Here is a 21,891-nt window from a genome sequence, read left to right on the forward strand (position 1 = left end):
TCCTTCTCACAATCCTATAATTCTATTATATATATAAAAAGAGTGGATGAGTGACAACAAATACTGTTATTTGAGAGACTCTAGGACTGTCCCCCTTGTTCCCAAATATCTCCTCTACCCAATTATTACTCTGCTTAAAATTCTTCAGTTAGAGATTCTTTCCTTTGAGTCTTATTCCTTTAAGGATTTTTTGAAAATGCAGAACATCCTCAGAAGAGTAAGACATGCAGCTGATTCATACCAAGTTGATAGTAATCTATTGGATCCTTCCTAAGGGAGCCAGAGGATCTTGGATTGGGGGAAAGAAAGGGAAGAGAAGGGGAAAAAATATTTCTATAGTTCTTACTATCTGCCAGACACTTTGCTAAGTACTTTTTATTTTTTTACAAATATTATTTCCTTTGATCCTCACAACTCTGCTAGGTAAGTTGACAAAACTGAGGCAAACCGAGGTTGTTACCTGCCCAGTTAGTAAGTAGTCAAGGCCAGGTATTAAATCAGGAAACTAGCTGTAGACCATTCAGCTCTCCCTCTCTACTCTTCAGAAAAACCTTTCCCCTAGTCTACTAATGTAGACTTTGGCATGGCTCCTCTCAAGGCTATGACTGGGTACTATACTTCTGCATTACCCAAGGGATTAGTAGACATTAGTAGTACATATGCTGTCCTTCACAGAGGAAAGTGGGTTTCTTTTTCACCATTGGACGGCAATGTCTTGGTTTTTTCCCCGTTCATAGGATCAATTCGTCCTTATCCATATATATGGATGGATCCATATCTATATCCACCCTTATTCAGATCAACATGCTCTTATTAGATAAGCATATTTATTTTTAGGCTGGAGAAGTAATTATGAGAATATTAGGTATGAATTAGTCATTTGAAATTGTTTTTAGAAAGAGAGAGGGACAGAGAGAATATATAATAAATAAGGGTTTAATATATAATATATATAATATTAATTTAATTAATTAATTTAATATATAATAAATAAGGGTTTCTTCTTGGCTGTTTCTTTGAATGGTAGACCCCAAGCTTCATCACAAAAACAAATGGCTTGCCTTTTTCCTCCTTCAAAAAAAAAAATCCATCTTACCAAGTACAATGAATGAGTTGCACTAGTTCAGCAGTCTTAAATCCTGGCCAGCAGTATTTGCTCAGCCTTCCAATACAGATTATTCACCATATCGCTAGCATTGAGTGAGTGCCTTCATTTATATTAAACGGACATTTCAGAGGGAAATGACATTGTCCCTTGCCTCTTGGTCATGTCTGGTTCTATGCATCTCACAGCAAGTCACCCTTGCTCTCCTAAAACGCAGTACGAACTGGGTGACAATTTTGTACTGTGAAAGGAGGTGGAGTAGCATGCTTGCACATGTTTCCTGATAGTCTTCACATTATCACAATTCTGAATGGTTTCCATAGAAGCAGGACTAACAAATTCCGGTGACGTGATGTGAAAATAAATGAATAGCTTAGCCTCGAAAGAATACAAATATTTGGCTTGCCAAAAAAAAAAAATACATCAAGTCTAAGATTTAATATTATGGGAATCCGGTATTTCAAGATGGTAAAAGCTTTGTAATTTTAGTAACTGAAAAGTGTGTGGGAGGGGGAATTTTTCTTTTGAGCTATTTGGCTTTTTTATGATTTTGCTTCCAGAATGGCAGCCAGGAGTTACTGGTTATGTCTTACTGCCTTCCCTTCCCAATTCTAAAGGAAAGCCTAAGGCAGAATGATGGGGAATACTGATTACTTTAAAGTAAATGAAGATGATATACTGAGTGTCTGTTTCAGTGGAGTCTGTTGCAGACTGACTTTTTATGTGTGTTGCTTTTTTTCTTAAAGCCAAAAACCTATTTAGGAAGCAAAACAGTGATCTTGTAGGCTACATTTAAAGAGACAGTTGTAATATAGGAATAATGGGCCACAAACTCAGGTTCTCATTCATTTTGTTTTGCTCTATTGAAACAACTTTCTCCCCTAATTAAAAAGTACACATGCCTGTAGGGTCTTGTGCAAATTTTTTGTGGAGTTATGCTAAAACATTGGATGAATTCAAGTAATAATGGAAACCACTGTGAAGAATTTGACTACTCTTGGGTCTGAGATTCTGTTGGGAAATTTGTGAGATTAAATTTATTGTCTACTTGAAGAACTGGAATACTTATACAATTTCTTGAGTAATTTTTTTTTAAAAGAATAAGATAGGATGGGGTGGCTAGATGGTGCAGTGAGTAGAGCACCGACCCTGGAGTCAGGAAGACCTGAGTTCAAATCCAGCCTCAGACACTTAACACAAAAACTAGCCGTGTGACCTTGGGCAAGTCACTTAACCCCAACTGCCCTCCAAAAAGCAAAAAAAAGAAAAAGATGTAGGGTACTTAGGGATTTGGGGGGGGGACTCCAAATGTTTCTAAAGAGCTTTAAAATTTGCTAAGCACTTTCTACCCTGAGATATGCAAATGAGAAAATATAAGCACTGCTTACTTATAAAAATTGTTGTGTTTTTCATCTTGAAAGGAGGCTTTCAAATACTTTTTACTTCATCGTGAGGATTAGCAGAAATTCAGGGCCCAAACTAAGGAAAATTGAAATCCAGTTGAGCATAAGGAAATAGCAAATAAACTAGGGCAAATTCACATTGATTAAAATTAGTCTCTTGTGAAATCCAGTGTCTGGTACAGAGTAGACACTTAAGCCCTTCTTGGATTGGATTGGAAGGAGGGAACAGAGGTCAATTATACATGTTACCTCCACTTACTGAAAGTCCCCATTCTTGTAATCCTCAAAAATTGAGGAGAGTTACACTTGCTCCACACAAGTATTTTTTATTATAATTTCTTATTTTATGCTTTAGAAGGGAAAATATAGTTAGTATCAACACTTTTTCATGGAATTCCTCTTTATGCCAACTAGGGTTTCATGTAACCATTATATGGGAAGAGTGCTTTAGACCCATACGTTTGTATGCATTTTTTGGGGGGAGACAATACAAATTAGAGAAAAATTGAATTTATATAAAATTTCATTTTTGTGGGGGCGTCCAGGTAGCACAGCAAGTAAGAGCACTGGCTCCAGTGTTGAGAAGACCTGGAGATCGAATCCCGGGCTCAGACACTTAGCACCCACCCAGAAACACCTGGCCGTGTAACCTTGAGCAAGTTACTTAACCCCAATTGCTTAGGGGCAGCCAGGTGGCTCAGCGAGTAAGAGCACTGGCTCCAGTGTTGGGACGACCTGGAGATCGAATCCCGGGCTCAGGCGTACTCAGCACCACACCCAGAAATAACTGGCCGTGTAACCTTGAGCAAGTTACTTAACCCCGGTTGCTTAAAATAAAAAAATTAAAAAAAAATTTCATTTTTGTGACTGTCTTACTTTTAAGTAATTATTCTAACAGAGTTTAGTAGGGGATACTGGGAACCTCCCCTAGGAGATGTGTATTTGACATTGTAACACATCATCCTTGTTTTCCTGATCCTTTTTTATCTTCTTGATGGTATATTTAATATGAATTTGTTGCTATTGTATTTATCTTTAACCACATGTTTGTCATCATTGTATATTATTTTGGTTCTGTATTCTTTTTTCTATCACTTTATATATTTTCCCATTTTTCTTTGAGATTCTTCATATTTATTATTTTATGGACCATACTTTGTTCAACCACTCCCCAATTGATGGTCTTCTAGTTTTGTTTCCAGTTATCTGACATTAGGAATAATGCTATTGACAGTATCTTGGGGGTATTGTCCTGATATTGGGACCACTGGATGAAGGTTATACTTGCTTTTATAATTTTACCTCTGTCATTTCATAATGCTTTCCAAAAAAGTTGGGACAATTTATAACTTCACTGATAGTGTATTAGCACACCTGTTTTTTTTTTTATCATATCGCTGCATCAAATTTTGTAATCTTATTATTTTTTCCAATTTGATGGGAGTCAGGTGGAATTTTGGTTCTTTTAAATTGCGTATTTCTGATTTTTAGAAATTTAAAAAACATTTCTCTTGTGATTGTTGATAGTTTCAAGAACTGTGTTTGTATCCATTGACCATTCATTTCACAACCAGAAAATAGCCTTTAGAAATTTATATCAGTTCTTATAAATTTTGGATATCAGACTTTTATCAATTATTTTATAGAAAGTTTTTTTTCCTATTCTGGATATATTGTGTTTTGTTGTGAAAGATTTTTTTAAAAATTCTATGAAGTTCGCTTGCTGTTAATTCTTAAAAACCCACAACCTTAAAACAAAGAAACAAACACAAAAGTCTTGATTCTTTCATTTTATTTCATCCTTCTCCCTAAATTCTAACCCTTTTTTCTCTAGCTTTTCCTTTTCTCTGCAGCTCATAATCCTGCCCACTCAGTTTCTAGAGAGTTGGTACATTGAGGTTATAGTGGGTGAAGTCTGAATTGGGAAACTATGATTGATACTAATGCATCTCCTTTTAAACAAAGGAGTAAAACTGAGGCCTAGAGTGGTGTCATGACTTGGGCGGGGTCACACAAATGTGTCAACTGAAGTGGGATTAGAATCAGGATTTCTCTACTCCTGATACAGTGCTCATTCTATTACGTAGTTCTAGAGAATTATCTAATGCAGCCTTCTTAAACTTTTTGGTCTTTTTGGTCCTTTACACTCTTAAAAATTATTGAGGACTACAAAGAACTTTTGTTTATGTGGGTCACATCTATTGATATTACAAATTAAAAGATACATTTTTTAAAAGTATTAATTCATTTAAGTGTGAGAACAAACCCATTACAAGTTATTGTAAATAACATTATTAAAAATGCGTATTTGAATGAATGATATGAATGAAAAATACATTTCTAAAACAAAAAAAATTAGTGAGAAGAGTGACATTGTTTTACATAGTTTTGTAAGTCTCTTTAATGTCTAGTTTAATAAAGGGCAGCTGGATTCTCATAACTGCTTCTGCATTCAATCTGTTGATATTTTCTTTTGGTTGAAATATAGGAAGAAAATGCAGCCTCAGATAGTAATTGAAAAAGAGAAAAAGTATTTAAATAGTCAAATAATCTCTTAGTTTTATTTATGAAAATAGTTTTGGCCTCATGGATCCCCTGAAAAGGTTAGGCTTTAATGCACCACACTTTGAGAACTGCTGATCTTTAAAAAAAATAGATGTTTTGGGAATGACGTGATATGTAGTGGAAGAACATTGGACTTGGAGTGTGAGAACTTGGGCTATTTGCCTGGCACCAGTTACTTAACTTCTAACACCCTCAGCTCCTTATCTTAAAAACAATACTACTGGAACTACCTACCTCCCAGGACTTTGTAAAGGGTTACATAGACATAGTACAGCAAGTGGCAATGTGGCCTCTTTTAGCTGACTAGCAGCATCTTGGCCTCTGTGTTTCTATACTTTAGAAAGTAATGTCCTACTTCCTTTGAGAGACATTAGATCCTTACAAAATGTAAAAATACCAGTATACTTACTGGTGCAAGGTAGAGTGGGAAGTTTCAAAATGCACGATGTAAAGGAGAAAGATAAGTAGACTGTGTAAAAGTCAAGAATGGGTAGGTTTCCTAAGGTCTTCTCATTTTCTGTTTTCATTCTGACCCTAAGTGTGGATAGATATATTCCTTCTTTCAGTCCTTAGTGTATGTAGAAGATGGTGCTAGGAGATTCCAGTTGGTATTGGGGCAGGGAAGGGAGAGAAAAAGGACAAAGTTGAGATTACATGCTGTCCTTACTCTCAAGGAATTAGTCTTGTAAGAGGGATGAAGGAAGGAAACAAGCATTTATTAAAAGCCTACTATATTCCAGGCACTATGCTAAGTGCTTTGCAAATATTAACTCATTGGATCCTTGTGAGAGGAAGGTGCCCTTATCCCTATTTTACAGTTGAGGCAGAGAGGTTAAGTGACTTGCCCAGGGTCACACAGCTAGTATCTGGGGTAAGTGGTGGCAGGATTTGAACTCAGACCATTCTGACTCCAGGACCACTGCTCTTATCTTCTTTGTTTTTTGTTTTGTTTGTTTTTTTGAATTTTGCTTCTTTTTTTTTTTGGAGAGGGGAAGTCAGGGCAATTGGGGTTAAGTGACTTGCCCAAGGTCATATGGCTAGTAAGTGTTAAGTGTCTGAGGCTGGATTTGAACACAGGTCCTCCTGACTCCAGGGCTGGTGCTCTATTCACTGTGCCACCTAGCTGCCCCAGTGCTCTTATCTTCTGTGCCTGCACAAATGTTATGCCAAAATATTTGATAAGGGCATTAAGGTTAGGAGACTCCCAAATTATGCAAATACTTTTACCAATGCAGATTGCATCTTCACTTTATATTGTCTAGCACTAAGAAATGAAATGACTTGTTCAGGGTTACACATCCATTAATGGGGCAGAACTTGAACCCAGGTCTCTCTGGCTCCAAGATCTGATCTCTACCCACATACTCACTTTGCATCTAATTAGGCATTCCCTGCCCAAGCCCTCTGTGAAGTCTTGTTGGAGGTCACTATAATAATAGCTAGCCTTTATATATAGCTTTAAGGTTTGCAAAGCTCTTTACCTATGTAATCTCATTTGATCCTTACAACAATCCTGTCAGGTAGGCACCATTATTATCCTCATTTTACATATTATCATCCATCAATAAATCAATAAACATTTAATAAGCGCCTACCACAGGCCAAGCTCTGTGTTGAGCACTGGAGATACCAAAAGAAACAAGGTAGTCTCTGCTCTCAAGGAGCTTTCAGTCTAATGCAAATACATATATGCAAATCAGGCTATATCTAGGATAAATGGGAAATAATTTAAAGAGGAAAGACGTTGGAACCAAGAGGAGTTAGGGAAAGCTTCCTGCAGAAAGTGGGATTTTAGTTGGGCCTCAAAGGAAGTTAGAGATGTCAGTAGAAGGAGCAGAAGAGGGTGTTCCAGGCATGGGGAGCAACAGTCAGAGAAAATTCTCAGAGCTAAGAGGTGCAATGTCTTGTTTGTGGAACACTGAGGAGGCCAGTGTCACTGTGGAAGAATATGGGTAGGGGAATAAGACGTATGAAGATTGGAAAGGTTAGGCTCAGAGAGGTTAAGCAATTTACCCACAGTCATAGATCTAATAATTGTTCATGGCAGGATTTGAATTCAGGTCTTTTTGACTCCAAGTCCAATGCTCTTATCAGGGATAGCTTCTTGGAGCAGGGAGCATTTCAGTTAGGCTTTAAGGGGTGAGTAGCACTTTGGTTATTGTTCAGCTGTGTCTGTTCTTTGTAACCCCATTTGGAGTTTTCTTGGCAAAGATACTGGAGTGTTTGCTATTTCCTTCTCCAGCTCATTTTACATATGAGGAAACTGAGGCAAACAGGGTTAAGTGATTTGCCCAGGGTCACACAGCTGAGATGAGATTTGAACTCGGAAGATGAGTTTTCCTGACTCCGGGCCTGGAGTTCTATCCACTGTGCTCAGGATATCACTGTGTTCAGGACTTTGGTAGACCTCATTTTTAGCTTTTCATCATTCCCAGAAAGCTAAGTAGATAACCTCAGAACAAACAGACCAAATTTGGGAGAATTAACATTCAGAGAGTTTGATGAGCCCCTGAAGGAGAAAACCCCTCCTGTGCCTACTGTATAAGGGGTCTGTTTGGTTTCTTATTTCTCTTTTCTATGGGCCACTAAGTAGACACAGAAATTTTTGGATGGGAAAAGAAATGAAATTTGAGCTTCTCTAGTGTGCCCTCCCCCCTCCGATCCTTCGAGTTTTGCTTCTTTCCACTTTGTGAGAGCTCCTGGTTGTGTACGAGCAGGACTCAGACCAGCTTTGGTTGCAAAAGCTGTTGTCTGACCCCTGCTACTGCATGGGGTCCTGGGGTGAATTCTCCCCTCTGCTTGCCTGCACTGTTGTTGGCCTGATTCATTCCAGTTCACCAAGTCTTTGGAATTTGGCAACTGGCATCGCTGTTGCTGAAACACCAGATTGTGCAGCATGTCAGTTGAGGAGCAGAGTTACTAGACAGTTCCCGTCCCTCCCCCCACTTTTTAAAAGCCTCTTGGTCCAGTTAGAATGCCTGAGAGTTATTTAAAAATTTTTAACTTTCTACCTCTTGCTAATCCAAATTCAGGTGAACAGAGAGGAAAAATGCCATATATCACAAGTCATCTTTGGGCTTTATTCTAAAATTAAGGGGAGAGAGCTAAGGGCATACAGGGAGAATATATTCATAGTACATATAGACATAATTTGTTTAACACATTCCAGGGGTTAGACAGGAAAGGAACTTAGGAAAGGAGGAAGCTTTATTTCTAAAAATTTCCTAGTAGTTCAGGATATTATAATTATACAGGATCTTTAAGTCTTTAGACTTAATATTTAGGTACACCCTGTATAGAACTTGGTCCCTGTAGTTGAACAAATTTGAACAAGTGGTAGTAAGTGTTAAGCATAGCAAGCAAATTGAAAATATATTAATTTGATGTTAATAAATATCAATAACTTATTGTTATAATTATTAAAACAAATGGTATTAGACAAGAGTATTATACATTAGATAATATATTATATTAGAAAATATATTTTAAATTATATTATTATAATGTTACGCCATATTATCTTGATACCCAAAAAACTCTTTGTAGGAGGTAGCAGAAATATTGTCATAGTCATTTTATAGATTAAGAGACTAAGATCTAGAGAAGTAAAATGATTTGTCTGTAGCCATGGATCTAATAAGAGTGAGAGTCCAGATTTAAACTTGGGTCTTCTCACCCCAAACCCAGTTTATTAAGGCTGTGAATTCTAGTTCTAGGCTGCATGTTCATGTTGTCTTACTTAATAGAATCTAAACTGGCCTCATACATGCTTCCCTATTTCCTGTCTCTCTGTTCTTTTACATTGGCTATTCCCCATGACTGGAATGTTCTTTCCCTATCATCACCATTTAGAATCTCTGATTTTCTTCCAAGTTAAGCTCATGTACCACTTTCTACATGAAGCCTTTCCTGATTCTCTCAGTCATTAGTGTCTCTCTCCCCAAAACAATAATAATAACAATAATAATTGCTAGCCTTTATGTAGCACTTTGTGCCAGGCACTGTGCTAAGCATTTTTACAATTATTATCTTTTTTGGTCCTCACAAAGAATCCTGGGAGATAGGAGTTATTTTATTCCCATTTTTTAGTTGAGGAAACTCAGGCAAACAAGGGTTAAGTGACTTGCCCAAGGTCACACAGCTATTACATATTTGAGGGTGCGTTTGAACTCAGATTTTCCCAATTCCAGGCCAGGCATTCTAACCACTGTACCACCTTATCTATCCCAAATTATCTTGTATTCATTTTGCATATACTCAGAAATGCATGTTCATGTTGTCTTACCTAATAGAATCTAAACTCTCTTGAGGGTAGGGACTGTTTCATTTTAATCTTTATCTCTAACACCTGGCACAGTGCCCAGCACACAGCAATCTCTTAATGACTGTAGCTTGATTTTTCTACTTGATTACTCTAGTTAAATGTGGAAAAGTTTGTGACTAGGTTGGCCACTAATGAGATTTTGGGCTACAGAAACTCATAAATTAAAAAAAAACCCAAACTCATGGTCCTTAGCTCTTCTTGGGCCCCTTTCTGCATCTAAAAAGTAAGTCACTACATTTTAGAGGCAGAAATGACTATTTGGGCTAAAGGGTAGCATGATATTGCTGGAAAGAACAATGGTCTGAGAGATCTGAACTTATTTGTTACTCTTGTTAGTATTCAGTTGTGTCTGACTTTTTGTGGCCCCGGAAGGGGATTTCTTGGCAGAGACACTGGAGTGGTCTGCCATTTCTTTCTTCAGATCATTTTACAGATGAGGAAACTGAAATAAACAAGGTTAAGTGACTTGCCCAGGGTCACACAGCTAGTAAGTGTCTGAGGTCAGATTTGAATTTAGGAAGATGAGTCTTCCTGACTCCAGGCTCAGCACGCTATCCATTGTGCTAACTGTATTAGGTGCTTTGTAAATATTTGTTGAATTGTTGCATTGTTATCTGTGAATAAGGAATGACTGTGGGAAAGGGGCTTCTTTGAAAAGTCAAAGTGACAGTGTTGGTATATGTTTTGTCTTCCTCACAGGGTTACCCAGTATACTCCTTACCAACCTGAGGTGTCCCAGGGAAGACTGGAGAGTTTGCTAAATTTCCAGACCATGGTGTGTGATATCACTGGGATGGATGTAGCCAATGCCTCCTTGCTGGATGAAGGGACAGCTGCAGCGGAGGCTATGCAGTTATGTTACAGGTAAGGCCATTCCCTAGGAGGGCCACTATCTCCTGATGTGCAGGCAGGGTTAACTGGAAGGAAGTTATGCAACTCTGCCAACCAAATCCAGTATGAATATATATAATTCCAACCAGGTCCCCACAGATGCACAACTATCATTCATCCTTCTCTAATTCACGATCAAACTCTCCACAGCTGCTATTCCCAGCCCCCTCCCCTCCCCTCCCCTCCTCTCCTCTCCTTTCCTCTCTATCACTCACTACCCTTTTTGGAGAAAACTTCACCTCTTGCTACACGCACTCCCCCCCCCCCCCCATAGAGGTTGTATATTATGAATGTCCCTTCTCTCCTATGTTATACCTGACAGCCCTTTGATGTCAATGTCTGTATGCTCTTCCTTTCCTTCTCCAAAGAAGAGGTAACTGCTTGCCTTTCCAAGGGAAGGCCTTCTACTTCTTTTATAAAAATTGCATTGGTTTTTTAAAAAATTTGAACCTAACAAAACACTGAATGAATATACATATCTATGGTAGAATAATAAAAGAGGCTTGGGTATAAAATGGCAAATCCCTATAATTCATAACTTGTTTATCAAGTGCATAATAAATTCATCTTTCCAAGATGTCTTACTTGTCTGTGATTCCTTCTCATTTTCTTTGTTTTGTTCTATGCTGCATTTTTTTTTTGCCTTTTAGAGGGAGGAGGGCAGGGCAATTGGGGTTGACTTGGCCAAGGTCACATGGCTAGTAAGTATTAAGTGTCTGAGACCAGATTTGAACTCAGGTCTTCCTGACTTCAACGCTTGTGCTCTATTCACTGTGCCACCTAGCTGCCCCTATGCTGCATTTTTTAAAAAAGATGCTCCAATGACTCTTTTTTTCCATAGAGGATTGACCAGGGTGGGGGGGATGGAGGGGGCTTGGCACCCTTATCCCTATTTCCCCTCTCACTTCCAACTCTCCTTGCCCCATTGGAAAAAAAAATGAAAAACAAAACTTTTGTAACAAATATTCATAGTCAAGCAAAACAAAGTCCTAAGTTCAGCTATTCCATTTCTTTATTCTCCATCACCTTTACACCCACACCTACCCCAACTCACACCCACTCATCTACACATCCACAAATGTGTGTGTTTAATCTGGAGGTTAGATATGCACATGGTGGTAGATAATGGAGAAGAAATCAATAGGTAGAAAGGAATTGAATAATAATATTTTCCACAAATACTTTATCTCTAAGCAAGATGGGCAAATCCTGCCTCAGAAACTTACCAGTCTTGTTACTCTTTCATGTTCAGTTTTCTTATCTATAAAGCAGAGATAATAATGGAACCTACCTCAGTGTAGTTGTGAGGATAAGATGAGATTCACACACACTCACACACACACACTCACACACACTCTCACACACACATCAGATTAGGAACCACACAGGTAGGTGCTATTATTATATATTTGCATGTATATTATATGTATATGCGTATAGAGCTTTGCAAACCTTCAATGTTAAGGAAAATAGTATTATTCAATTCCTTTCTACCTATTGATTTCTTCTCCATTATCTACCAGCATGTGCAGATCTAACCTCCAGATCACACACACACACACACACACACACACACACACACACACCCTTTTTCTGTACCTTGACATTTTTTCAAGTTATTTTTCTGTATCTTTTGGTTATTTCATTCTTTGTATTTGTATTCTCAGCACCTAATACTGTATCTGGAACATAGCTGTGCTGAATAAATACTTGGTTGATTGAATGACTAAAACTCTTTAATAGTCCTTTCTTCATTTCTCCCAGTTCACTCGACTGAGACTATTCTCTCCAAGATTATCATCAGTTTTTGATGCGAATCATTTTGCACCATTGGTCACTCACTCTTTCCTCCGTTGGCTTTCCATTATGATGGCTCTCCCCTATTTGTCTGAACACTCCTCCCCACTTTCCTTTACTAGGGCCATCCCACACCTTAATCATGGATGTCTACTAAAGTTCTGTCTAGGATCTTTTTCTCTCGATATTCTCTGCCTTTGGGATCTTATTAGCTCTTTTGGGTTTAATCTCTGGGCAGATGACTCACAGATTTGTAGGAGAAACCCATTCTTTCTCCTGAGTTCATCCTGAGCTCTAGTCTCATTATACACCAACTGCCTGTTGAGTTGTCTAATGGTTCTCCCACAGGCATTTCAAATGTAAGGCATACACAATAGAAATCACCTTCCCCACTAAACTCAGCCTTCATCTAAAATTTTCTGTTTCTATTGAGGGCACCACCAACCTCCCAGTCATCCAGGTTTGAAATCTTAGTCATCCTTGATTTTCCTTCCCTCATTATAACAACATCCTGTGTGCTGCTAAGTCACATGGACTAAGTCACTCCACAAATATCTTGTGTCTTTCCCTTTCCATCCATGTACTAGATAATTCAATGACTCTACAGCCCCACTTCAAAGCCTTTTGCCTAGACTATTGAAACAGCCTCCTATAACTGGACTCCCAACCTGTCCCTACTGCAACCTCTAATCTTCCTAAAGCACAAGTCTGACTATGACAATTTCTTGTTCAAGAAATTTTAGCAGTTTCCAATTGTCATTATGATAAATTGCAAATAACCTCAGGTTGGTGTTCAGTTTTGCAATCAAGCCCCAGCCTATATGTTCATGTTTATTGTGCATTACTCCCCTTCATCATCTCAGTGTTCCCGGATAGGTTATTACTACTCCTTGTATGTTGTTTCTCCTGTACAAAATATCACCTGTCACTTCTGTCTGCCTTTGCACAGGCTGTCCCCTATGTCTGGAATGCACTCACTCCTGACCTCTATTTCATACCATGCAATATGATAAACATTTAAGGTCTGTTGTGTGCCACAGGTACTGTGCTAAGGGCTGAGGATACAAATACAAAAAAGAAAGACTCCTGGCCTCAAAGAGCCTACAGTCTAATGAGGAAAGAACACACAGAAGGAAGCTGATTCTCCTTCCAGATCTTTCCTCCTTCCCTTAATAGTTAGTGCTCTTTCCTCCCACCAGTTATAATGTATGGGCATGTCTGTTTACACCCTGTCTCTTACCTCTCTCCATCTGCAATAGAACATGCTCCTTGAGGCCCTGGACTGTTTCATTTTATCTTTGTATTTCTTGTGCTTAAGCAATGTGCCTTGATCATCATAACTGTATTTAGTGAGTGCTTTTTGATTGAATAGGAGTAGATTGAATTTTTAAAAATCACCCCAAAGCTCAAAATGCCTTGTGGGATGTCTATCTTTTGTGTAGAGTTCTAGGGCATCCCCCACTCCCATCTTTTAAAATAGATTGGTGAACACTTTCAAAAAATACCTTCTTCATGTCTCTGTCTACTCTAGTACTTCTGTGATAAAACTGCCAAAATAAATTTCCTGAGGCATAGACCTGACCAGGTTACTCCTGCTCAAGAACCTTCTCTGGCTCCCTACTGACTATATCATAAAATACAAACTCTTTTGACATTAGCGACCCCCCTATAATCTGGCTCCAACTTACCTTTGCTACCTCATTCCACATTGTTATCACACATTCTTCTCTCCAGCTACTCTGTGCTGTTAACTATTCCCTGTGTTTGTGTTGTATGTGTTGCCCTTAACCTCCTCCCTGCATTTGTGTAACCTGTACTCATGCCTAGAATGAGTTTTCTCATCTCTTCCAGCTGTGATTCTTCTTTCTTTAAAGACAAGTTCAGATAGTTAAGTCATAACAGTGGGTAGAGTGCTGACCCAGAGTGAGGAAGACCCGAGTTCAGCTTCAGCCTCGGACACTTACTAGCTGTGTGACCCAGCTCTGTGCCTCAGTTTCCTTCACTGAAAAATGGGAATCATAATAGCATCTACCTCCAAGGTTGTTAGGAGGACCAAATAAGATAATAGTTGTAAAGGGCTCAGCACAGTGCCTGGCACATAGGAGGTACTATGTAAATGATAACTTATTATTGTTGTTAGGTACCCCCTTGCCCATTAATCCTCCTGATTACCTCTTCCTCAACCCCATTAGAAAGTGGTTTTACTTTCCTTAGATTTTTTTTAAGAGCACTTTGAATTTTTGCTTTACATCTATCACAGTCTTTTTTCTACCATATTTATGTCTACAGTGCACAAGAACTGTGCCATTTCTTGTCTTTGGTTACAGCTGCTAAATGTATTTGAATTCATGCCTTTGTTACTCCAAGTCACTGCCCTTTCCATTATACTGCCTAGTTGTCTCTTGTTTCTATGTAATAATTATTAAATATTGTCTCATTTGATCCTCACAACAACTTTGAAATAGGTGCTATTAATATTCCCATTTTACACAGAAGGAAACTGAGGCAAACAGAGGCTAAGTGACGTGCTGTGAAGCAGTTTTGTAAACTTTAATATAGTATTTAAATGCCAGTTATTATTAAGAAGAGACTGAGGCTCACAGAAGCTGAGACTTATCCAGAGTCATATTACTGATAAGTCTATGAGGTAGCATCTGAACCTGGTCTTTCTCACTGCAAGTCTACTGCTCTGTCCTCTATTATTCCCTGTCTCCTAGGACAGCTAAAGCTCCCCCTTACCTTTTTTTTTTTGACCTGGGGGAGAAAAAGATTCGTTGTTGGTGAAAGTCCATGAGGATGAACTACAAAGAAGTTGTTTAATTATCACAGAATATCTCTGGTGTGGGGCACTCTATATTTTCATAATTTTTAATTTTACCTCAATTGTGAAATCCTATCTCTCTTGTACATCTCATGATCATTTTGATCCAGATGACTGTTTTCTTTTTCTCTATTCTGTTTCTTAGTGATCATAGAGTACTTTTTGGTTTCCTCTTTGTATCCTTTTTAAAAAATGTATTTTTATTTATTTGGCTAAATATTTCCCAATTACGGGTTTTTTTGGGTTTGTTTTGCTTTTTGTAGGGGCACTTGGGGTTAAATAACTTGCCCAAGGTCTCCCGGCTAGTAAGTGTTAAGTGTCTGAGGCTGAATTTGAACTCACGTCCTCCTGACTCCAGGGCCATTGCTCTATTCACTGCATCACCTAGCCACCCCTGTGCTGATTTTTTTTTCGCTTTTTTTTTGGAGAGGGGAAGGTAGCCCAATTATGTTTTAACATTAATTTTTAAATATGTTTTTTAATTTTCTATTTTTTTAACAGCTTTAAGAAAATCTTGAGTTCCAAATTATCTCCCTTCCTCATCTCTATCACTTGAAAAGGAAAGCAATATGATAATGATTATGCATGTGAAGTCATTCAAAATATCTTTTCATGTTAGCCAGGTGCAAAAGAAAACACACAGAAAACGAAGAAAAATAAAGCATGAAAAAGTATTCCTCAGTCTGCACTTAAAGAGTTCATCACTTCTCTCTGGGGGTGGATAGCATTTTTCATCATGAGACCTTTGGAGTTTTCTTAGATCATTATTTTGATTAGTGTGGCCAAGTCTTTCACAGTTGATCATCATACAATATTGCTGTCACTATGTACAATGTTCTCCTCATTCTGCTCATTTCACTTTCCATCAGTTCATGTGAATCTATGTAGGTTTTTTCTGAAACTATCTTGCTCATCATTTTTTTTTGGAGGGCAATTGGGGTTAAGTGACTTGCCCAAGGTCACATGGCTAGTTTTTGTGTTAAGTGTCTGAGGCCGGATCCAAACCCCAGCCCTCCTGACTCCAGGGCCACCCCCATCATTTCTTACAGCACTATAGTATTGCATCACAATCATATACCACGACTTGTTCAGCCGTTCCCCAATTGATGGGCATCCCCTCCTCTTTTTATCTTGCAGCTCTCCAACTATGCCATTCATTCTCTGCCCCACCAAACATTTCTTCTAGAGTTGAATTTTCCACTTTGTATTTAATTCCTGGCTTTTCCTTTTCTTCTTAACTGGTGTTGACTGCTTTTTAAAAGAATTATTTGGATACTTTTTTCACTTACAAAGTTGGGGTCAGAGACTCATGAAACATAAGGAAGACCTGCAGCAGTTGACTTGTTGCTCATTATTAGTTCTTTGACCTTGGGCAAGATGCTACACACTTCCTGGACCCAGTTTTCTCATTTGTAAAGTAAGAAATGTTCACTAAATGATGCCTAAGAATTCCTCTGGTTCCAAATTCTATCATTCAATGACCTTGGGACCCTGAAGAAGGGACTTTTGTTCTTTGTTTCTTCATCCTTCAATTATGGGACTGTACTAGACCAGTGGCCTGGGTAAACTTGTATAGGAAAAAAATTTATATCTTTATTTCTATATAATTGGTTTTCTTTGCAATTCTAGGTATCTTATTTTAGGCATTTTGAGTTTTATGAAATTTATATAATAAATTATGCAATTTAAAATTTAAAAACATTGTTTTGAGGGGGGATTTCTAGGCTTTATCAGACTGATAAAGGGCGTGATGCAGCTAAGGACACAGTGAATAGAGCCCTGTGATCCAGAGCCAGGAAGACGAGGTCAAATCTGTTTCAGATACTTACTTGGTATGTGACCCTAGACAAGTTACTTACCGCCCCCCCCCCCATCTGCCTGTTTCCTTATCTTTAAGATGTGTATAATAATAGCATTTTCTTCTCAAGGTTGTTATGAGGTAAAGTGAGATATTTGTAAAGTGCTTTGTAAATCTTGAGGTATTCCATAAATGTTAGTTATTATTATTAAATGGGTCCTGACACAAAAGAAGTTTAAGGTGCCTTGGTTAAGACTAGATGTTTTCTAAGATACCTTCTAGCTCAAAATCCTGTGATCCTATAAAGTGATCTTGCTTTAAAGTTCTTACAAGAAAATTACTTTTAGTTCTTTATGGGTTTTTATACAATTTTCTTTCTTTTTTTTTTTTTAACAGACACAGCAAAAATAGGAAATTTTATGTTGACCCCCGGTGCCACCCACAGACGATAGCTGTTGTCCAGACTCGAGCCAAGTAACTCTTTTTCATTTGTATTTTGGGATTTAAAATGAGATTTGCCTATGTTGTTTCTCTTTCCTACCTTTCAAACAGATTGGCTTACGTTGCATTACATAGGTTGGACACTGAGTCCTCTGCTGGGATACAATCAACTGTATTCGTTTCACTTATACTTTATTTTCTACCCTGTTTTACATAAAGGGAAACTACCAAACAATTTTTACTTCCTTTGCTTTTATAGTAATGTGTTCAGAAAAGAGGGTTTCTGATACACGGTTCTACAAGTGTCCAGAGCCCATCTACAGAGACTTAACTATAGGCAGACCCAACACTGGACCCCCAGACCTCATTGGATGGATTTTTCTGTGGGGGCAGATATTTGTTAACTTATTTTCTTCTAATTTGTCTTGGTCACTCCTTATAGTTATACACCATTACAACTTCATTTCTTTAGTTTAAGACTTTCATCTTTGTTACTATGAAAAGATCTTGTAAGGGAGTAAAGTTTCAAACTGTTCACATCTTCTGGGGCATTGGCTTTAGATCCATTCTTAAGGGCAGGTTTTAGTAGAAATGAGAGAGATTACTAGTGCACTGAATAACTGAGGGAGGAGGGTAAGAAGGAGGTACGACTAAAGCAGGCAAGGTGCTGAAGGGGTCCCTTGGGGCACAGAGGACAAACTTCTGTCTCGCAGTATCACTCAGGGTTGGTCCCACTGCCCAACTTAGTCACCACTGGGCTTATTTAGAAGAGATTCATATTTTTTCCAATACCATTTCCCTTTCTAAATATAAGATGTAGACACTCTATGTGTCATCTGATGGCTATTTCTTTCCTTCCCAGTTACATTGGGGTCCTCATTGAGTTGAAACTGGCGCATGAAATGGACTTCAGTGGTAAAGATGTCAGTGGAGTGCTGTTCCAGTATCCAGACACGGAGGGGAAGGTGGAAGACTTCATGGAGCTTGTGGCTAGAGCCCACTCACATGGGGTAGGACCAGCACTTTCTTTTGTGTATTTCATCTTTGATCTATCTCTTGTCTCTTTAATTTCCCTCTCTGTGAAAGGAAAAAGTCCATTGATGGTCTTTCAGCAACAGCAACTTTTTTTTTTGAGGGGGGAAGGCAGGGCAATTGGGGTAAAATGACTTGCCCAAGGTCACATGGCTAGTAAGTGTTAAATGTATGAGGCTGGATTTAAACTCAGGTCCTCCTGACTCCAGGGCCAGTGCTCTGTTCTTCACTGCACCACTTAGCCACCGAAACAACTGCAGAAGCCCTCTCGAAAGTCAGAGGAGTTGTGATCAGCATTGGGGGGAGGGTAGCCTCAAATAATGACATTTGATATTCTACATCTGTGAGCCCCTCTCCCCTATTTTTACAAAAGGCAGGAGGAGAGGTGTCTTCTCATATCTTCTTTTTGACCAAACTTGTTCTTTACAATTTTAGAACTTTCATCTTCAATAGTTTTGTAGTTGTTGGAACATGGACATATGTGTGTGTATGTATGTATGTACATATATATCCATATATGTGTATTTACATATAAAGAAATATTTCTTAATTTTGAGCAAAATGGGCATTTTGCCATCTTTCATACAGAAAACAGGTATTAATAGCCCTATCTTTGGGATTATCTGAAATAATGCCTGATTTTGATTTGGATTCACATGTATATCATGGAATATAATGAATCATCTGTCTTCCTGATATAATTGAAATGAATTGCTTGTCATATATATTGAAATATATAGAAAGTGATCTTTGTTATACCTCCTCCAAAGAAATCAAATATAAAAGGGTTAATTCAGGCCGCTAGGTGGCGCAGTGAGTAAATCGCCGGCCAGGAGTCAGGAGGGCCTGAGTTTGGTTCTGGCCTCAGATACTTAACACCCATACAAAAAAACTAGCTGTGTAACCTTGGCCCTCCAAAAAAGGCAAAAAAAAAAATAAATAAAAGGGTTAATTCAGTGATATTATCATATGTGCCATTGTCAGTCAATGAACTGTTAAAGCAAAGCAAAGACTTGTTTCATTCTTTCTATAGATGATAAGAAATAGGAAAAAAAAAGAAAAACCCCAAATTTCACAAATATTTATTAAGGTCCTACTGAAAACATTATTAGGTACTGAGGGAGACCACAGAATCATAACTTTAGAGTTAAGCTCTATACCTTAAGTTAGAATTTATTTAGTCTAATCTCTTCATTTAGAGATGAGGAAACGAGACTTAGAAAGGTTAATTTACTTGCCCAAAGTCACATAGTAATAAGGCAGAGCTAGGATCTGAACTCAGGTCCCATTACTAAGGTCAGCACTGCATCATACTGATTCTCTTTGGATATTAAAGAAAATACACACATGTATATGTGAGTTAAATAAATGCTAAATAAAGCTTATTTGTCCATTCTATACTTTCTCTTATCTCATTTAGGCTCTGGCTTGCTGTGCTACTGACCTGTTAGCTCTTTGTGTCCTGAGACCACCAGGAGAATTTGGGGTTGACATTGCCTTGGGGAATTCCCAAAGGTTTGGGGTGCCACTTGGCTATGGGGGACCACATGCTGCCTTTTTTGCTGTCCGGGAAAACCTGGTGAGAATGATGCCTGGAAGAATGGTGGGTGTGACAAGGTAAAGCCTGGCTTTTCCCTCTTTTATGTCTAGTACTTCCCTGGTTTCTTCCCCTAAATATCAAGACCAGAATGTGCTTTATTCTTTTGCTGTGTTCTCTTCATTCTTGCTATGTGGATGAATGAAGGTATTACCTAAGAAAGAGGAAAGAATAGCCTTTCAGTCCAGGAACCTTCCAGCCTCCCTGAGCATGTGCATGGCTGCAGTAAAAGAATGGGACTGCTCAGCCAACAGCATGTTTTGGGAAGCACTAACTTTCAGTTTCTACCACAATGTAGCAATAGGTGGTACATGGTACCTCCAAAAGGCACTACAGTCTCTGACCCATTTGTCACTTGCACTCAGTTTTTTTGTGACCCTGGGCTGGCTGTTGGTTATATATGCCCTCGGGGTTTCCCTCCCAGGAAAAGATCATCACTCCCCTGAGGGACAGACAAATTGTATTCGTGGCTTTTCATTTCCTAGTCCAGTGTCATCCTAAAGCCTGCATTGGATTTTCCCAAGATAATTACCAGTAGTTGTAGGCAGTTCTGCAGTTTCTTCTAGAATGTTTTATTATGGACTCCAGAATAGATGTAGATGTGCAGACCAACTAGTATTATTAGCATTATATTGAAGTGATAAGCATTCTCAAAAAAATCCTACTCAAATGCCGCCTCGTGTGAGAGGCCTTCCTTGAAAATGCCTGCCCTACCTGCCCCCTAAGAATTCACCTTTCTCAGTAAACCTCGTATTTTGTACTTCCCTATTGCAATGCCACATAATGTGTATTATATCTATTTTTGTTTTCTCTTTCTTCTTAGTTAGAGTTTCATAAGGGAGTGGATCCTATTTTATCTAAACTTTTTCTCTCCCCTAGCACATTGCACCATGTCCTGGACACAGTAGGTAATTAATTTTTGAATGAACAAATGAATATCCATTTAACTTAGGAAATTTCTGAGCTTTGGAGGTGGCTTTGTATTTATTTATCCTTTTCCCTTTATTATATTGATACATCTTACAAGTATTTGAAGCCAAGTGCTTTTAGAAATTTTCCCAGCATTAGTTTATGAGCCTGAACCACAGGATATCTTAAGGGCATCTGTAGGACTTTGACCTTCGTGTATTTTTGTGTATTTACTTGAAGGTTCTAAATTGTTCAAGTGTCAAGCTGTGTCATTCCTGAAACCCCATGACAGTTACTGGGGAAAATTGGCTTTATCTATGAGACCGTGTGTTAGCAGCTGAGAAAATAATACCTGTAAGCAAATAGCCTACTTAGTTAACATTGTGAAACTTTGGAGGTATTATGTTCTGAAAACATTCCTTTTTTTTTCAACTAAGGATAGAGAGGAGGAAGAAACTTCATTAATTTTTCAATTAAGATAGAATTAAATATTTAAATCTTTTAAGCATTCTTATTTTGGAGGACCTCTTGTGATATCTACACAATAGACTAGATGACAGGAATTCTTTTCCAGTTCTTGAAAAATTCTGTCTTTGTGTTTGTACATTTTTGCATCTATAGAACCATTTCCTTTGGGGCTAAAGAGACCACTTGAGGTTGGTTTAGCTTAGGCAAATAGAGGGCTAAACCTCTGACCATTCCTCTTTCCTTCCTCAAGGTTTCTTAATGCAAAGAGAAACATTTGGAATAAAGATAAGTAGTCCAGAGAGTGAGCCCCTCACATGGCATTGGGCAAATGCCTTTTTCCTTAGTAAGGAAAATATCAGTGCAGATAACCCCAGCTGGTGGTGAGTCAGGCTGACCAAATCCTTTCATCTTTGACACAGAGATGCTACAGGAAAGGAAGTATTTCGTCTTGCTCTGCAGACTCGAGAGCAACACATCAGGAGAGATAAGGCTACAAGCAACATCTGTACAGCCCAGGTACAAAGCAAACAAATGTATTTGCACAGTTGAATATCCTATAGCCCATGTGGTTTCCTTCTCAGGATAAGATCCTGCTGCATGAAAGGAAGACTTTTATTTTATTTCATTCATTCATTCATTCATTCATCCATCCATCCATCCATCCACCATCCATCCATCCATCCATCCACCCACCCATCCATCCATCCATCCATCCATCCATCCATCCATCCATCCATCCA

General features: G+C 38.4%; 1 protein-coding gene across 1 annotated transcript in view; it reads left to right on the forward strand.

Annotated features, from left to right (window-relative positions):
* Positions 1 to 21,891, forward strand: part of GLDC (glycine decarboxylase) — a 114,149-nt gene that overhangs the window by 29,220 nt on the left and 63,038 nt on the right. The window contains exons 4-8 of the mRNA XM_069090759.1: positions 10,097 to 10,261; positions 17,101 to 17,178; positions 18,008 to 18,155; positions 19,598 to 19,794; positions 21,571 to 21,667. Of these exons, the coding sequence (XP_068946860.1) occupies positions 10,097 to 10,261; positions 17,101 to 17,178; positions 18,008 to 18,155; positions 19,598 to 19,794; positions 21,571 to 21,667 (685 nt within the window). The remainder of the gene's footprint in view (positions 1 to 10,096; positions 10,262 to 17,100; positions 17,179 to 18,007; positions 18,156 to 19,597; positions 19,795 to 21,570; positions 21,668 to 21,891) is intronic.

This window comes from Petaurus breviceps, unplaced genomic scaffold (genome assembly GCF_028583685.1).
Source record: "Petaurus breviceps papuanus isolate PSGF00001 unplaced genomic scaffold, PetGlider_PUasm1.0 187, whole genome shotgun sequence".
Classification (NCBI taxonomy): domain Eukaryota; kingdom Metazoa; phylum Chordata; class Mammalia; order Diprotodontia; family Petauridae; genus Petaurus; species Petaurus breviceps.